This window comes from Malaya genurostris, chromosome 3, assembly GCF_030247185.1.
Source record: "Malaya genurostris strain Urasoe2022 chromosome 3, Malgen_1.1, whole genome shotgun sequence".
Classification (NCBI taxonomy): Eukaryota; Metazoa; Arthropoda; class Insecta; order Diptera; family Culicidae; genus Malaya; species Malaya genurostris.
Window position 1 is genome coordinate 114,093,311 of NC_080572.1, and position 17,222 is coordinate 114,110,532.

The window sequence follows — 17,222 nt, forward strand, 5'->3', positions numbered from 1 at the left end:
TTTCGGCAAAACTCCCTTCTTTTCAGACAATTTATTTGTGCAAAATTGTTTTTCCTAAACAGACAATTTAATTTGTGCAAAATTGTTTTTCCTAAACGTAAATATAGTAATCATGTGGAATGCTGCGCTGTGTCAAATGTTCATCGATCCATTTTCTAAATCCTGCTACATTCACATACACACCAGGGATGCCAGTTTCGCCGCATCCAATGCCCCAGGCAACAATACCAGCCTGGTAGTAACGGTTGGTTGTTCCTGGAATGGGGCAAACTAAAGGAGATCCTCCATCACCTTTACATGTATCTTTTCCTGGTTCTCCACCCGCGCAAATAAAGCTTTTGTTCAGGATAAATCTTCTACCAAGTCGCGTTGTACGTAGCGCTTCCTGGCACTTGGCGAACGGCATGACGGGTAATTCTATTTTCTTCAGAATCACTTGATATTTTCCTTCTTTGCCAAACACATCCTTACCCCAACCAGAGGCAAAACAGCGATTCAAATCAAAGTTGTAATCCTGGGGAGGTAAACACGCTGTGTTCACGGTGTCAATAATTTCCGCCGGTTTAATAAGGAACAGCAGGGCTACGTCATTGAACAGACCTCCCTTGTAGAATTTATCGTGCACAACTATCTCGACAACATTGCGATCCTAAATAAATACAAAATCAATATTTGTGCACTATAATCCGCCTTAAAATACATTACCTGATGATCATAGATTTCATTTGTAGTTTGAGTATCCCATTCTCCCAGTCGAATTTTAATCTCATTGGGCTGCTTATTCTGCACACAATGGGCCGCAGTTAGTACAACTTGAGGATGGATAAGTGATCCGCCGCATTGGTAAACGTTGATGACCTGATCTAAAGCTTTTTCTTCCTTCAAAATGGCCACCATCCATGGGAATTCTCCGTACTCAGATTCTCCATCATTGTTTCCAGTGATACGGAAACCAACTCCATCGGCATGACGAATCCCGCAACCCAAGTTTTCTTGAGATGGAACAAGTGGGTTTGCAGTAACATCTGGAAGTAATACCAAGCTTATTATTAACTCATTAGTATAACTATTCTACAATTAGGGTTGCTTTCGTAATAAAATATCACGCTAATACTGAGGTTTCGATTTCACAGCGTGCAGTCAACATAGACTCGTTTATACCCCATGCATCAAATATGTGTGCAGTACTAACCGTGTGAGCTACCTTTATGAACGCCATGCGAGTATTTACCAGAATGTTTCTCTGTATAGTGTCCTCCATACGAACCACCTGTAGATTTTTGATGTTCTCCCTTTATTCCACTTGCAGTAAAATCTTTTTGTTTAACAATTGAACCTTCTGCAGTACTAGTGGTTTGTTCTTTGGTGATAGATGTTGTTGGACCAGTTCCGTGGACCGTTTGCTGTGATGAAATATTATCTACGCTACCAGAAATGTGCTGTCCTGAAGAACTAGCCTTAGTTTGACCTGATACAGAACCTCCAGAGCCATAACCTGATACCAAATCCTTCGATCCTCCAACACCGGGCTTTCTTGACGGTGTTACAGCTCCACCTGCCCCGAGCTGTCCAGATATTTGACCACCTACATAGGACCCTGTCTTACCTTGCCCATCAGCTGTAGAAATATTTGATGTATCTCTAGAGCCTTCCGTCAATTTATCGATTAAACCACTGCTTTGCTTGCTACCATTGAAATTATCACTTGATTGAAGTTCAGTGTTACTACCCCCAAAACCAGTGAGTTGATCTTTGACGACTTCTGTCGCCACATCTTTTGCAGGTCCGCCTTCAACATGTGTTCCTTGCGCTTTATTTGGTTGTATCGATGTATGTCCAGTGTTTGCAGATCCTGGCATAGCAGGAATATTAGCACTTATCTGTCCTTTTTCTGCAATCAAATTCGCACTTTTTAGTTCTTCAGTGGAAGGGTTTTTACTTCCATTTTTTGTGTCGGAATGTGTTATTTGACTTCCAACAGAAGAGCCTTTAGTGCTTCCAGGAATCCCTCCCTGTAATGATGATGTTCCCCCAACTACCTGTCCAGTACTAGAGTCCACTGTTCTTTGTCCTTTTGAAGGAGAGCTCAAGGAACTTCCGGAATGATCCAAAGTTTGTTTACCAAGATGATCCCCTTGTGGTGGACTAACAGATGAAGTATCGGAAGGTGCATGCATTCCTTCAGATGTGATAGAAGAGCCTCCCGCACTAGCACCGCTTTGCCCTATGTTTTGACCACTGGATAATGATTGAGACGTCGCGATTGCTCCCGATCCACTTGTCACTCCACTAGACCCTCCTGATGTAATAGAAGAACTTCCCGCACTAGCGCCACTTTGGGATCCTCCAGACTGTCCAATGTTCTGACCACTGGAAAAACTTCCGGATGAGGCTCCAGAAACTGAACCACTTCCTTGCTGTCCCATAGATTGGGTCAATGATTGAGAGGTCGCGGTTGCTCCCGATCCGCTTGTAACTCCGCTTGAACCTCCTGATGTGATCGAAGAGCTTCCCGCACTCGCGCCGCTTTGAGACCCTCCAGATTGCCCAATATTTTGATTGCTTGAAAAACTTCCAGATGAGGCACCAGAAACTGAACCACTTCCTTGCTGCCCCATAGATTGGGTCAATGATTGAGAGGTCGCAGTTGCACCCGATCCGCTTGTAACTCCGCTTGAACCTCCTGATGTGATCGAAGAGCTTCCCGCACTCGCGCCGCTTTGAGACCCTCCAGATTGCCCAATATTTTGATTGCTTGAAAAACTTCCAGATGAGGCACCAGAAACTGAACCACTTCCTTGCTGCCCCATAGATTGGGTCAGTGATTGAGAGGTTGCAGATGCACCCGATCCGCTTGTAACTCCGCTTGAACCTCCTGATGTGATCGAAGAGCTTCCCGCACTCGCGCCGCTTTGAGACCCCCCAGATTGCCCAATATTTTGATTGCTTGAAAAACTTCCAGATGAGGCACCAGAAACTGAACCACTTCCTTGCTGCCCCATAGATTGGGTCAATGATTGAGAGGTCGCAGTTGCACCCGATCCGCTTGTAACTCCGCTTGAACCTCCTGATGTGATCGAAGAGCTTCCCGCACTCGCGCCGCTTTGAGACCCTACAGATTGCCCAATATTTTGATTGCTTGAAAAACTTCCAGATGAGGCACCAGAAACTGAACCACTTCCTTGCTGCTTCATAGATTGGGTCAATGATTGAGAGGTCGCAGTTGCACCCGATCCGCTTGAACCTCCTGATGTGATCGAAGAGCTTCCCGCACTAGAACCGCTTTGAGACCCTCCAGATTGTCCAATATTTTGACCACTGGAAAAACTTCCAGAAGAAGCACTAGAAATCGAGCCACTCTCATAGTACCCCATAGACTGACTTGAAGATTGGGAGAATGCACTTGATGCAGATCCGCTTGCAACACCGCCAAAACCTCCAGGAACTAAACCTGGCTGTCCACCACTACTGGCCAAATTATTAAACAAACCACCCATTTGAGGAGGGAACTGTCCCATCTGCCAATTTAACATTTGAGAATGACTTATTTGAGACAGTTCCTGCCACATTGCTACGTTTGATCCGCTACCAAAACCTGAACCTCCACCATTTATTGCTCCTTGACCATGACAATTACCTCCACCAACTCCTACTTGTGGGCCATGAGGTGGGACGTCTGCTCCGCTACCTCCTAGTCCTCCACCACCGATTTGACTGCTTCCAACACCAAGTCCTCCTGTCGATCCACCAAGTCCTCCTGTCGATCCACCAAGTCCTCCTGTTGATCCACCAAGTTCTCCACCACCACCCCCGGCACCTCCTGGTGAACCACCACTTCCGAATCCTCCGTCACCAGTAGATCCACCTCCTAGTGCTCCTGTTGATCCACCTTGTTGTCCTCCGCCACCAACTGAGCTGCTGCCTAGTCCTCCATTACCGATTATACCACTTCCGGTACCACCACTTCCGAAGTCACCGCTATTAAGGTTTCCGTGGGTGGACGGAGGAACAGGAATTATTTCCCCATGGCTTGATGGAGGTTGCACAACTTCTTGTCCACCAGACGATGGAGGTTCGACAAGCTCCTCATCTTCTTCACCTGGGACTTTACAACATTTCAGTAGATAGTGTTCACAGGGATCGTCAGGGTTGAATCTGAAAATCAAAATATACATTTTACATTAAATGTTATATTTTTACATTTTCATTTGCTCGTTGGAGCGAAATAGCGAAGACTAAACTTCACTGAGAGTGATAAGCATCCCTTTCCTAGTGTACTTTCTTCAAAATGGCCAAACAACAATTACACTCTCTAGTGACAGTCTATCAATAATTGTTCATTTGAGTTTTTTTTAAACTGTTTGACTCAAAAGTGAATTTCGAAACTTTAATATTTCGAACGATCAAGTGAATATTTCTGTATATTTAGATTTAAAGCTCCTAATTTTACCTACAGTGAATGTGTTTGTCTACAGATAAACTTCACACATTAACGTGACGCAATGTATGAAAAATAGCATGACATTTTAAAGTTCGTGGTACAGAACAATCAACTCATCTCAATAAAATAACGTTCCGCATCCTGTTGTTCAGAATAAAATATATAATTTTCCAAACTTCTACATTCACTCTACCATCTAAAAATTATAGTAAAAAGTTATGAATAGTTTTACCTGATATCGATCAGATTTGAGCCATCCGTTACAATTTCACCATCTCTGCAAAGATGCAGCTTGACGCATTCCCCTCCAGGACATTTCTAGCGAAATAAAAAGATGTGAAAATAACGGTCGCACATTACACGTAAATGGTAATAAATACTCACGATAACCTCTTCCTGAGCATGTATCAAAGCCAGACAGATTGCCAAAATTATCCCTAAGCGGAGATTACCCATTGTCCGTGAAACTGTGAATAAATATGAATTGGAATGAAGATGATTGCAGTGTTGGGGTATTCCGGTTTTGCGATAACCTTTTTAAATGCATTACCATTATTTAGAGTGTAACTACAGCAAGGAATAACCGTTAATAGCAAATTCTCAAAACAATACTGATAATTTATTTAAATCTAAATCGACCGCGTGTGTGTGGTGTTTGTCGCTTTACTGTGTACTAAGTTTTCGATGGTAGCTCGTTCACAGTAGTACAATTCATTCTGACCTAAAGCGAAAAACACAAAGCACAGTACATAGCGGTCAGTTTGATTAGCCGGATTCTTCAGCGTTTGGGTTTTTTCGCGTTTCATGTACCAATACCACCAAGGAACCGGTTCACTAGAAAGTCAAACGATGGGTTTCTTTATCTTTGCGTATTTTCCAACTATGTTACACTTATTAGTGCCACAATAAACTACGAATTATGTTGATTAATAAGGGCTATGTTGATTAATAGGTAGCTTTTGAAACTGGACTTTGTTTACAAGCTGGATTTCATAGTAGTACTATTGGCAGTACATCATATGATTGATGTGGTCACCTAGGTTCATGATCGTAATTAATCTGATACATCGCGTGAACTAGGAGGAATCAATTTCCTTGAACTAATTGTAGGAATGGGTTCTTTAATTTAAAAACATTTTAATGATACTTTTAATTTAAATGCAGTTCTGCTTTCAAACAATCGGAAAAGAAAAAAGCTTTACAAATGCATACTAATAAACAAACGAGTCGAGCGAAGATGCGTGAAGCAAGTTTGTACACTCTCACAGAAATTCCATGACATGATTTGGGGAAAATGTGGCAAATCAGTTATTCAACCATTTCAAAAGTACAGCCTCTAGAACCGGTGGACGTTGGAAAACAATTACTAATCGGGAGCACGCAGGAAAACTGAAAGGTAAAATCAAAAGTAATATCACCCGAAATTCCAAAACTTCTACACGTGTACAAGTAAATAATATGCATCAAAACGATGTCGTATATTGGCATTATATACAGATGAAGAATTGCCATTAAAGACCTATCAGGCCTGTATGCTACTCTGATGCTGATATAAACCCGCAAAAAGTAAAATGTTCAGTTGTAGAAATGCATAGACTGATTTCTGCATTAGCAATGCTATTGTAAAACACGATGTACATTTGTCATCCATCCCAATAGAAAGACCAAAAATAACTAATTAATTCTAATAAACATAAAAAGAATGTTATCATTGTATATAACAACTTTCATTCAATTTATTCTCTCTTCGCAACGACAAAACTTATATGCACACCTAGAAAAATTCGTGTAAATTTACGTCTTATGAGACCGACATATATGAGCGTCAAAAATTACTCAGTTTTACAGTATATCTAACTTATATTCAATGCATTCTGACATATTTTTAAAAGCTAAAACATGTAAATTTACACGTTTGCCTGAAAGACGGGGTATGTTTGACGTATATGTATATCATTTTTGTAAAATTCAATCGTTTAACGAATTACGTTTTTATGAATTGTGTCATATCTGGATTTGCGTCATCTGTAAATGTCATGCCTGTTTTGCTGTGTAGAGATAGACGAAAATGAAAAAAATATCTCCTTCGGAACAATAATTGCTATCAACTGTAATGAAATGGTAAGTAACGTTCGGTAGTATTCATTGTGTAAATCTGTGCTTTTAGTTCCTATGATCGTAGTTTTACCTTTGATGCGCCTCGAACAGGGGAACCTTGCCACATCATTTTGTCATGAATACGATTTAATTTATTATGGGACGCCATTAACATCTGGGAGAGTGATAAGTTTTTGATCGTGAGTATCTCTTGCTGTATATACATAATTTTGGCTAGATGCCATCGGAAACATGATCATTAATTTATGATATAATTACAAATAATTCAAAAGTAATGTTTTCTGAAATGTTTGGTATCAACGAGTATCAAAGAAGAAATCTCATGACGCCTCTCTCGTACCTGGGTAGGCATAAAAGATTAACACTTAATATATTGACAGTTGCAGCTTGCAGTTGAATGAGCAGAAAGTAAAGCAAGTGTATCATTCTGGTTGGTTCCGGTCCAGTTCCAGTAACAAAAATTCAGTTCAGTATTGAATCAATTGCGAGACGTTCGCAGAGCCGATCGGGACATTTTTGGGAAAATGAACTGAGTTCTATTTTCCAGATTATGACCACTATTTCCAGTACTTCCGATACCAGAGTCCTACTAAGTACAATAGTTTAAAGCGCAATTTATTACAATATTTACTTTATTTTACTTCGCTGTTCTAAGCGACGGTTTGATATTTTAGATTTTTATTACCAGGGAATTTCGGAACCGGAAATCGGATTCGGATCAAATACAGGAATCTTACATTGGATAATAAAAACTTTTATTATAATGTAAGTTAGTAAAAGTTTTGCAGATTTCGACAACTATTTCCGGTACTTTCGGAGCCAGAATTTCGGCTTTCCGGACCTCGATTCAAAAGTTGGTTTTCACAGCGATTGCATAAATATATAAATCCATAAACGAATGAAGAAGTTCAAGATTATGGCAGAAAAATGTTATGTAGCTATTTTTGAAATTTTCAATTGACACCCGGCCCCGTATAGTACAGAGTAAGGCATTTACAAAACACAAAGTTATTTAGAAAACTGTACCAAATAGAGTACTAAAAAAACTTTAGAAAACGAAGCGAAGAAAACTGCTTTTGCGTTAAGCAGCTATGACTGTTTCCCTAAAATGCACAGAGCTACTGCGAATATTTAAATAATAGAAACGATAAACTAAAAACAGCTTTTCTATATGTTATTCTCATATTTTCCAGTACGAAAACTCGGCTCAATTAGGCATGTTCGAAAAATTATAAAATTATCATTTTTCTGTGTTGGATAACCGATGATGACGTCGTCGTTAACGTTAGCGATTATATGGAAAATCCATGTAAGTTACATTTTGAAGTTTTTTTGACTACTCCTTCCAGTGGCTCCGAGACCGTAGCCAGTTTGTCTGGGCATTAACTAACAGTATCTACAAGTTGAAATTGTTTTGAGACTAGTTTAGAAAATTTCGAACCTTGTTATCGGTGACGTCGACGGTTTGAAAAAAGCTTCACCTCGTAAATCCAAAAAGGACAGATAAAATTAGGATCGCTGACAATGGGCAGATTCTGCAGTTTCTGAGAAGCCTTGGTGAGCTCCCCTCCCGCGTCCGCTAACGGAAATAGAAGCCTCGCATGACCAGAGTGAGTATTTTAACATCCAACTCACAAGTAATATAAGCTGGAAGAATGTAATGACTGATTCAAAAGAATTTGCACCCCCGCAAGTTACCATTGATTAAGACTCACTCCAGAAATTGGAATTTTTTGCATTGAATTGCAATCAGGCCCCGTTCGCTTAGTAAGCAAAAAAAACAAGACTTCACTTCATCTCCAGATTGAACGAGCAAAACAAAAACAGTCCCAAGTAATGATTTCATTATCAAGAATAAGAAACGCTTTTAAACCTTCGAATTTCCGGACCCCCTGAAAAAGTCCGGGCCCGGGGGGAATCCCCCCTCCCCCTTTCTCCCCTCCCTCTCCGCGGTCATGACCATAATTCCGCAGTACTGAATCATTGGACCACACATTTGACTCTAAGTTTGGGAAAATTGGTCTAGCTATTTTCAATCAAATCCACAGTCTAGCCATTTCCAAGAAAAATCACGTATCAGTGCTCTCAAACAGACACACGAAAATTAAACATATTGTGATTATTTGATGTAGCTGTGCTAAGCCGTGGTGGAAAGTGTATCAAAATTTTGATTTCGAACATAACTTTTCAAATCAAAATCATACAAAGAATTAGTAACATCTCAGTAGATTAACATTTCATTTCTTCACATATTGTGCTCTTTAAATTATATTGTCTTTAGACAAGATTTTAATTTAATAAAAGCGGGGATAAATGAATGCATAAAAGAATTAAAATACACTGAGGTCTTTTTTTATGCGTTTTTTAAACGCGAATTTTCAGAGTTATGCGGTTTTTTTATGCGAAGTTTCAGAGTTATGCGGTGTTTTTATGCGAATTTTCAGAGTTATGCGGTTTCCCTTCTGCGGGTTTTTTTTATGCGAAGTTTTAGAGTTATGCGGTTTTTTTATGCGATGCGTGAATTCGCATAAAAAAAGAATTCAGTGTAGTACACAGGTTTCCTCCGCTATATATTCATGTCACGAATCTTCGATCTATGTGTTCTGATTATAATTCCTGGAGACTCCATAAAAATTTATTGATTGCATTCTCTAGTGGAGTTCCGAGGATGTGTGTGATGCTCAAAACTTCCTTAGACACTATATGTGATCCCTTCGAATAATTTCATATATTACTCTGCTCTCTTCGATAACTTTTTAGTCAGTACGATAATAATTCTGCTTCATTGCTGTAGCATGACAAAATGTTTTTTCTGCATAAATGATGATCGAAAGTCCCTTTCAAATTTTAACATGTTCCGTTATTTAAATACATTCAATTTGATTGAACTGCAGAAAACACTACTGGTGAGATATGTAATAGTTCTTAAATCAGCTGAATGAAATTCAAAAATATCGTTTTCCTTTCTGAGCCGTATTGCTACATTGCTTGCATCAGAACATGTGCTGAACGAAAATTTATTTAATGGATCTTACATAGAAGTAGTTGCCAACGATTGTTTATACTTCGATTGGTTTCAGTAGCAATGTTTTTATGGAAGAACTATTCACTATCAGCAACAAAGAACAACTAATCTTCATTCTACCGATGTAGCAAGGCCATTCGGTGAATAAACGAAGAAAAATCCAAAACTTGTTTTTTATGCATCCAACGGCATCACTCATAAACAGTATTATACTTTTACACGAGTCACATTTCAGAACGGTAATCCCATAATCACAACACACTGAAATCTGTGAACTTTTGACACCTAACAACCGGCACCTTTTGCATACCTTATTCGTATTTACTTGTACAGATCTTCACAAATTTAATTTCAAAGTGAATCGTAAAATTTTGGACTGCGCGACTGTGCGATCAGTCTGAGACTGAGGTTGGAAGTTCTGTCGCTCACTAATGTAATGCGCACGAATATAAAAAAAATCACCGCACACCTATCGATGACTGTCTGTGTTTGAGAATAACGATCGAAGCTAGTGACTTGTCTTGCTTGTCACTGAACACTGCACCATTCCGCGCAAGAATCAAAGGAGCGCGTCATGCATAAACAGGAGACGTTCGAATCAATTGATTAAACGAAACGTGAAGTACAGGATGGATTCCGGTTCTAGTGGATGCCTGGAACGATTTAATGAATCCATGCTAGTCAAAAATAGTGACCACTTATGCTATAAATGATTTGAATCTATGGTGTATTCAAATTATCTGTTCTAGAGTTTTTAACAAATTACAACTACAAAGAATTTTATCTTTTCGATAAAATTATTAAGGCATCTGGATACAATCGATCCATTATTTAAGCAATGTACAAATTCTGTTAAACTTTAATGCATCACAAAAAGTCGGTTGTATTTTTCTTTTATAAAATTTATTTATTCAGGCCAATTCGCGTACAAGCTTTGCGTGGCCGATTTATCCATGTTTTTATTAGATAAAGATAGATAGTTGCTGGTTGGTTTGATGGTGAAACAAGAGTACTGCGCTCACCAGTTTCTCCTTGTTGAGCGGTTGTCCTTGTTTTTGTTTGAAGATGTCCTTTTCGCAGTTTCAGTGCAAGGTTTGCCGTGGTGTGCAGGTTGTTCACAAAACTGACATGTAACCAGTTGATTTTCATACGTCATCGGCGTTTTATACGGATGTTTCCCGTTTCCCGTGTGATCACAAATGATATAAGATGGGATTGCTTTACGTAGTTGCATACGTACCACTCGCACGCCATTCCGGATACCCGGAAAAAAATTCCGCCATACTCCCTTTCGATGGAAAGAACTTCATCGTACTGCGACATACTTTCCCGAACGAACTGATCGCTGGTCTGCGGGGAAGGTCATACACGCGAACTTCTATGGCATTGTCCACCATGTACACAGCGATTTTATATTTAGCATTGTCATGATCAACACTGTGCACCCCGTTATTAACCGAAGCAAATGCAATTGCATCTCTTTCACGTTTGAACATAATTTACATACTGTTAAACGCCTTGTTGAATTGAATCTCACTTACATCATTAACGTTTAGATGCATTCGTTCCTTAAGCAAGATTTCAATGTCGGTTGCTGCTGGTCTAACTTTGCAGCGCTTGAAATCAATACAAATTGAATTTGGTCTTGTAGGCCAAGTTTCAGGCTTTGTTCAATCGAATTTGCCCATTTCGTACACTCTATTGTTCACTACACTGTATTGTCTTTGTTTCTATCGTCTCGACCGTAAGCAATTTTCGACTCTGTCGGATGAGATGCGAGCACGAACAGAAAGTCTGTTGTATGATAGGGGGTTGACAATACAATCATTCTTATCCCGTCTGAACAAACTTGAAGATCGCGAGGCATCTTTTATCCAGGAATGCAGTGACCCACCACGATTGAACTTAGATGTCCTGAAAGATACAAAGTGCCGATTCAATCATTTTTGAATTTCATTCATTTATTTGATTCGTGTTTAAGTTGACACATTGCACAGTGGGGAAAAATGAACCAAAAATACGGAAATATTTTGGAGGCATGATAAAGCACAAGGTACTTTTTTGTGTAAAATCGATTCCACTTATTCATAAGCACCGCATGAAAAACTAACATGTTCATTTTACGCTAAGTTCCCTTTTTGTACTGTATTGTATTAGAGCTTAACTATATAACATAAAACTGAAATATTTGCAGAAGATGTCAGAAGAATGTCAGTACCGGTCGTCAAATGGTGAGATAACTAAGTTCTCACAAGTTCCTATCTCATGCCTCCCCGAGCGTCTATAATGAAATTTGGTCAATAGAACGGCGTCGACTGCGTCGACTTACACTGCGAAATCAACTGTTATAGATTGTCATAGCATATTATTTCATATATTATCTTATTATATTATATTTTGTTATGTTGTATGGTATTATACTGCATTGCATTATATTATATTATATTATATTATAAATATAAGTATTGTGTTATATTGTATTATGTTATATTATATTGTGCTAAATTATATTAAATTATGCTGTGTTATATCATCTTATATTATATTGTATTAATTTATATTATGTTATATAACAGAGAACAGATATCCAACAGACGTTCGTACGTGCAAAGTCGTGTGCAATAGTGATTTTCAATGGATTTTCACTTGTATGCTTTACACAGCTTTTTTAAAAAGTTTGTGCTAGCTTGGATGTGATATATTATATTGTATCTTATTATATTATATTTTTTATATTATATTATATTATATTATATTATATTATATTATATTATATTATATTATATTATATTATATTATATTATATTATATTATATTATATTATATTATATTATATTATATTATATTATATTATATTATATTATATTATATTATATTGAATTATGCTCAAGTATATCGACAACGGGGAGGGGCAGGGAGTGCATCAGGGTATCTTACAAGTGAAGGACTGGATGATGGAGTGGATTGCCAACTTCATTCACGCGGGGGAAGCTTTGTGTTTCTCCCTAAAGGTCTGAAATGAGTAAGACGCACCCTTCTAACAAACAAACCATCAGGCGGGTTTAAGCTGGTACAGCGAAATTTTTTATTATATGGCCGGATGTTCTTGCTGGAAGGCGCCGGGTCCCTTGGAACCCATTTTGGCCTTCTTAACAGCAATTATATGAAAGCTATCTGATAATCAAATTCGGATCTACTGTAAGTCTACCCGCTTACATTGATAATGCCTTGAACTGATGGTGGCTTCACACATACATACATACATACATACAAGATGCCAGAAGAAGGTCAGTACTAGTCTGTTTAACCCGTTTTACCCCAATTTATTTCATAAATCGTATCATTAGTTGAACTTTCTTTCGCATTCCGGAAGGAGATTGATTACGGTTGATATACCGATTACAAATAGATACCGTTTCACCCCCATTTATTTCATAAGTCGTATTTCTACCGTGCCGTTTCACCCCAATTAATCTTAGAATAAAGATTTCGCTCCAGAAAAACTGAAGTTTTCTACGTAATATAGAACAATATTGATAGGTCATATTGGATCTGCTTCGGAATTGTAAATGTGAATTAAAAATAAAAATATGTTAGTGGGAAAATTGGGGTAAAACGATGTAGCACGATTCATGCGATCGTCGAAACTATCCGTTAGCTATTTTTGGTGATTATATGCAAAACATAGAATTGTCTTGTTTAACTATAATTGACCCAAACACCGATTAGTAGAACTCTTTTTTTCTCTGAATTCATGGTAGAAGATGATTTGGGGTACAACAGAATACAGTTATTCTAGGTCGTTCCTATTAAAAACAATCCATTTATCGAACTTATGAACACGCCAGGAGTACTTTCCAATTAGCGAATTCATTCTTTTCAGAGTTTCACAGTTCGAAGTAAAGTCAGAATAAAAGAGAAATCGGGGCAAAACGGGTATAATAGTGAATTTAGTGGATCTTTTAACTATCATCAATCAATTATACAATAATATTTAGCATAAGAGATACTAATTTCGAAAATATTTTCTTAGGCTTTTAAAAATTATTGAGCAAAAACGCGTGAAATTGCTGAAGTGTATTCAATATACATTTTCTTATGGGCCCTATCACGATTTTGATGGATTTAGATGATTCTTTTGTTTGTTTTTGATTAATAGTCTCCTTGTATTATTCGTAGTATGGTATTTACAGATGAATCTCCAACCGAAAAGTCCCTTGTTTTCCAATCATTTCTTGACTTCTACCCAACCCTTTGACCTCAAAACCCAGGATCCCACATGTAGAAAATGCGAAACACCAATTTTCACAAACTTAGATTCAAAAATACCTCCTAATCCCCCTAATGGTGTGATAATGTCTTTCTCTTGCCATTTAAATAGCCTCACTAAAAGATTTGTGAAATCCTACCCTTGAACATTGGTACTGAGTGCTTATCAAATATCCTAATAGTTGCTAATTGTTAACAAATCGATTCAGTCATCTCCGAGAAATTTTGCATCTTTAAAACGCTGGGATTTGAAAGTTACGTCAGTTACAACATATGAGATGATATATTCCAAACTAAAAAAAATGCCATTGAAGCTTCAAATTAGCCTTTATCAAAATTCGTTGAGTCATCTTCGAGAAAATTGAGCCCACAACAAAGAATGGTTTGTCGGTTACGTCACTTATACCATTTTATCTCCGGAACCAGATGTGACAGTTATTTGATCTTTGAACTTGATCCACTATTCAATAGTTCCTTCCAAACGAGCCTAAGCTTGTTGAAATCGTTTCAGCCATCTCCGAGCGGCTGAGCGTTTCATCGGTTAATCACTCAGACCACTTTATCTCCGGAACCAATTTGACTGTCAAACTTGATCTACAATTCAATAGTAGCTTCAAACAAACTATTCGAGCCCCGACCTGGAAGGATTCTTAGTGTCAGTAGGATCCATAGTATTAGCCATGCAATGATTCTGGACGCTAAGAATCGGCTGCGAAGTCTGTAGAAACAGGCAAGGCCAAATTCCACAAAAGGAATGTAATGCCAAGACTTTGTTTTGTTTCAAACAAGGTTCATTGAAATCTGCTCAACCATGTATGTCAAGAACTCAGGGGTGGCATTATGTATCTCGATTCGACTAAAATATTATCGAATCGACCATGTTTTGTACATGGAACTAAAACAATCGAGCTGGTAAAAGACTGAACTCGTCGAAACTGTTTGAAAATCATACTAATTGAATGCTGCATGATATTTATATGACAAAAGTAAGTCGAAACTAAACTATGTCCAGTAACTGTATTTCGTTATCAAATTTCTGGAACCGGTGGAAAGAAAATGTTATTCAAACGAATTATGGCAAAAAATCTAAGCCCGATGGGCCGAGTGTCTATACTATTCGACTCAGTTCGTCGAGTACGCAAAATGTCTTGGTGTATGTATGTGCGTATGTGTGTATGTAACGTTTTTTTACACTAACTTTTCTCGGAGATGGCTCAACCGATTTTCACAAACTTAGATTAAAATGAAAGATGTTGGTTTCCCATACAAAATTCCTGAATATTATTTGGATCCGATTTCTCGTTTCGGAATTATAGGGCGATATGCACCAAATATGTTAAAATAATGTCACTCACTTTTCTCGGCGATAGATTAGCCGAGTTTCACAAACTTAGATTAAAATAAAAGGTCTTATGTCTTCGCTAGTGTATTTCTCTAGTTTGCAGACCATGAGAGTCCGTAGCCAAATGAACCATTGACAGTCCCATAAATGATTTACTGAATTATTTAAAGTCCGATCGTCATAGAGAATCTTTAAAAAAATGTAGGTTATATTAGTGTATAGTTGAATGAACCGAATGTCACTATACCTATACTAAGTATTTCGATGAATTTTTGCTGCAATATATAGGAGAAAATAAATAATATGAGAAAGGCATCCTTACCCCACTAGGTGGATCAAAACAGGTTTTTCATTATAATTTTAAAAGTTTACTATATATTGTGTACACTTTTGAAAAATTTCTTTCATATCTCACATGGAGTAAAAAAGGATCGGTTTCTTAATTGATCTAATTTTCAATTTCAAAAATGAAGTTATGTTATTCGAAACAAAATTTCGTGGCATCTTCCAACGGCAATATTACACAAATTTTTCTTCTTTTCAATAATAAAATAAAATTGATTAACGATCGTTGGGTAATTGCTGAACTGTCAAACAACTACCTTAAAGACTGTCCCAGAAAGTATGGACGCACTTTGATTTCGCTGTAAATAATTCACAAGTGTTAGATATTCAAATTTTATTCGATATACTGATAATATTAGACTACAACAACAGAATATTATTCTCAACATTTGCTACTTAGCTATTGAAGACAAGCTGGCGCACCTTCTTGCGAACGTTCCTCATTAAATTCCGTACAGACTTCTTGGCGACAAGTTTTGACTCTTTTATCCAATCTTTTTCGAACTGTTGAATGGTTTCGGCTGCTTCCTAAATGTGCTGTTTCCTAAATGTGCCTTCGTTAATGCCAAAAATTCCTCAATTGGTCGAAGTTGTGGGCAATTTGGTGGATTTATGTCTTTTGGGACAAAAATGACATTTTTGGTAGTATACCATTCTACCGTTGATTTCGAGTAGTGGAAAGAAGCAAGATCTGGCCAGAAGACAACAGGATCCTTGTGGCTTCGAATCCTGAGTAGAAGTAGTTTTTGTAAATATTCCTTGATGTATATTTCGTTGTTCATTGAAGCAGTGGTGATGAAGGGTTTCGAAATCTTACCGCAGCTACTTGCCCTTCTCACACCGTATAATATTGTGGTCCCGGCAAGGATTTGTAATCGAGTTTCACGTAGGTTTCGTCGTCCATGATTTTGCAGTTCAAATTTCCAGCAAGAATCGTATTGTACAGCTTTCGAACCCTCGGCCTGATCGATGCTTCTTGTTTCGGACTACGTTTTGGTTGTTTCTGCTTCTTATAGGTTCGAAGATTCAAACGTTCTTTAGCACGAAGAACATTTGACTGCGAAGTGCCCACATCCCGAACTGAAACTTCCTTCTGTTGCTCGAACGCCTTCAGTATACGTTTATCCAACTGAGGGTTAGCAGGACCTTGTTTTCGACCCGTTTTCGGTTTATCCTCAAAGGTGTTATCCTCACTGAACTTACTCCTTCCATTTTTCCATCTTTCTCAGTGACAGTCCACGTTCTGTGCACCATTTGTACATAGTTTTTCGACGTTGTTCTGCTGAAAGACCACGCATTTCGAAACAAACTAATGAAAACGAATAAACAACTACACAAGTGGTTAGAGAAGAGTGTATACAACAGGACGCAGTCATGAAAATTGACAGATTCTGAACCATTGCGAAATGGCAGAGGTTTTTGGTTGCGTCCATACTTTCTGGGACAGCCTTTAAACTGTAAACCAATTAGATCTAACTGATCGTTCGGTAATTTTTTGTTTGTTTGTTTGTTTTCCTTTGGTTAAAATTCTGGATTTTCGGATTTCAAAAAACAACACAAATTCACAAAAACGAATGAAGGAAATTTCAACCTGTTGCTATGGTTTTATTCCACAAAAAAGGGTCAAATGTTTCGACTGACCGGAATTATGAGCGCCTTCCAAAACACTGCACAATCCGTCG

General features: G+C 38.0%; 1 protein-coding gene across 3 annotated transcripts; it reads right to left on the minus strand.

Annotated features, from left to right (window-relative positions):
• On the minus strand, positions 1 to 10,053 carry LOC131435500 (uncharacterized transmembrane protein DDB_G0289901-like). 3 transcript variants are annotated; one of them, XM_058603468.1, is made up of 6 exons: positions 9,895 to 10,053; positions 4,826 to 4,908; positions 4,674 to 4,759; positions 1,193 to 4,155; positions 706 to 1,025; positions 1 to 649 (listed from the first exon to the last, which is right to left on the minus strand). In XM_058603468.1, exons 2-6 carry the CDS (start codon positions 4,895 to 4,897, stop codon positions 92 to 94), a joined length of 3,999 nt encoding a protein of 1,332 aa, XP_058459451.1. In that variant the 5' UTR covers positions 4,898 to 4,908; positions 9,895 to 10,053; the 3' UTR covers positions 1 to 91. The 3 variants fall into 3 exon arrangements, with proteins under 3 accessions (XP_058459451.1, XP_058459452.1, XP_058459453.1); XM_058603469.1 differs by lacking the exon at positions 9,895 to 10,053 and adding an exon at positions 9,595 to 9,836; XM_058603470.1 differs by lacking the exon at positions 9,895 to 10,053 and adding an exon at positions 4,992 to 8,479.
• Between the last annotated feature and the right edge of the window lie 7,169 nt (positions 10,054 to 17,222).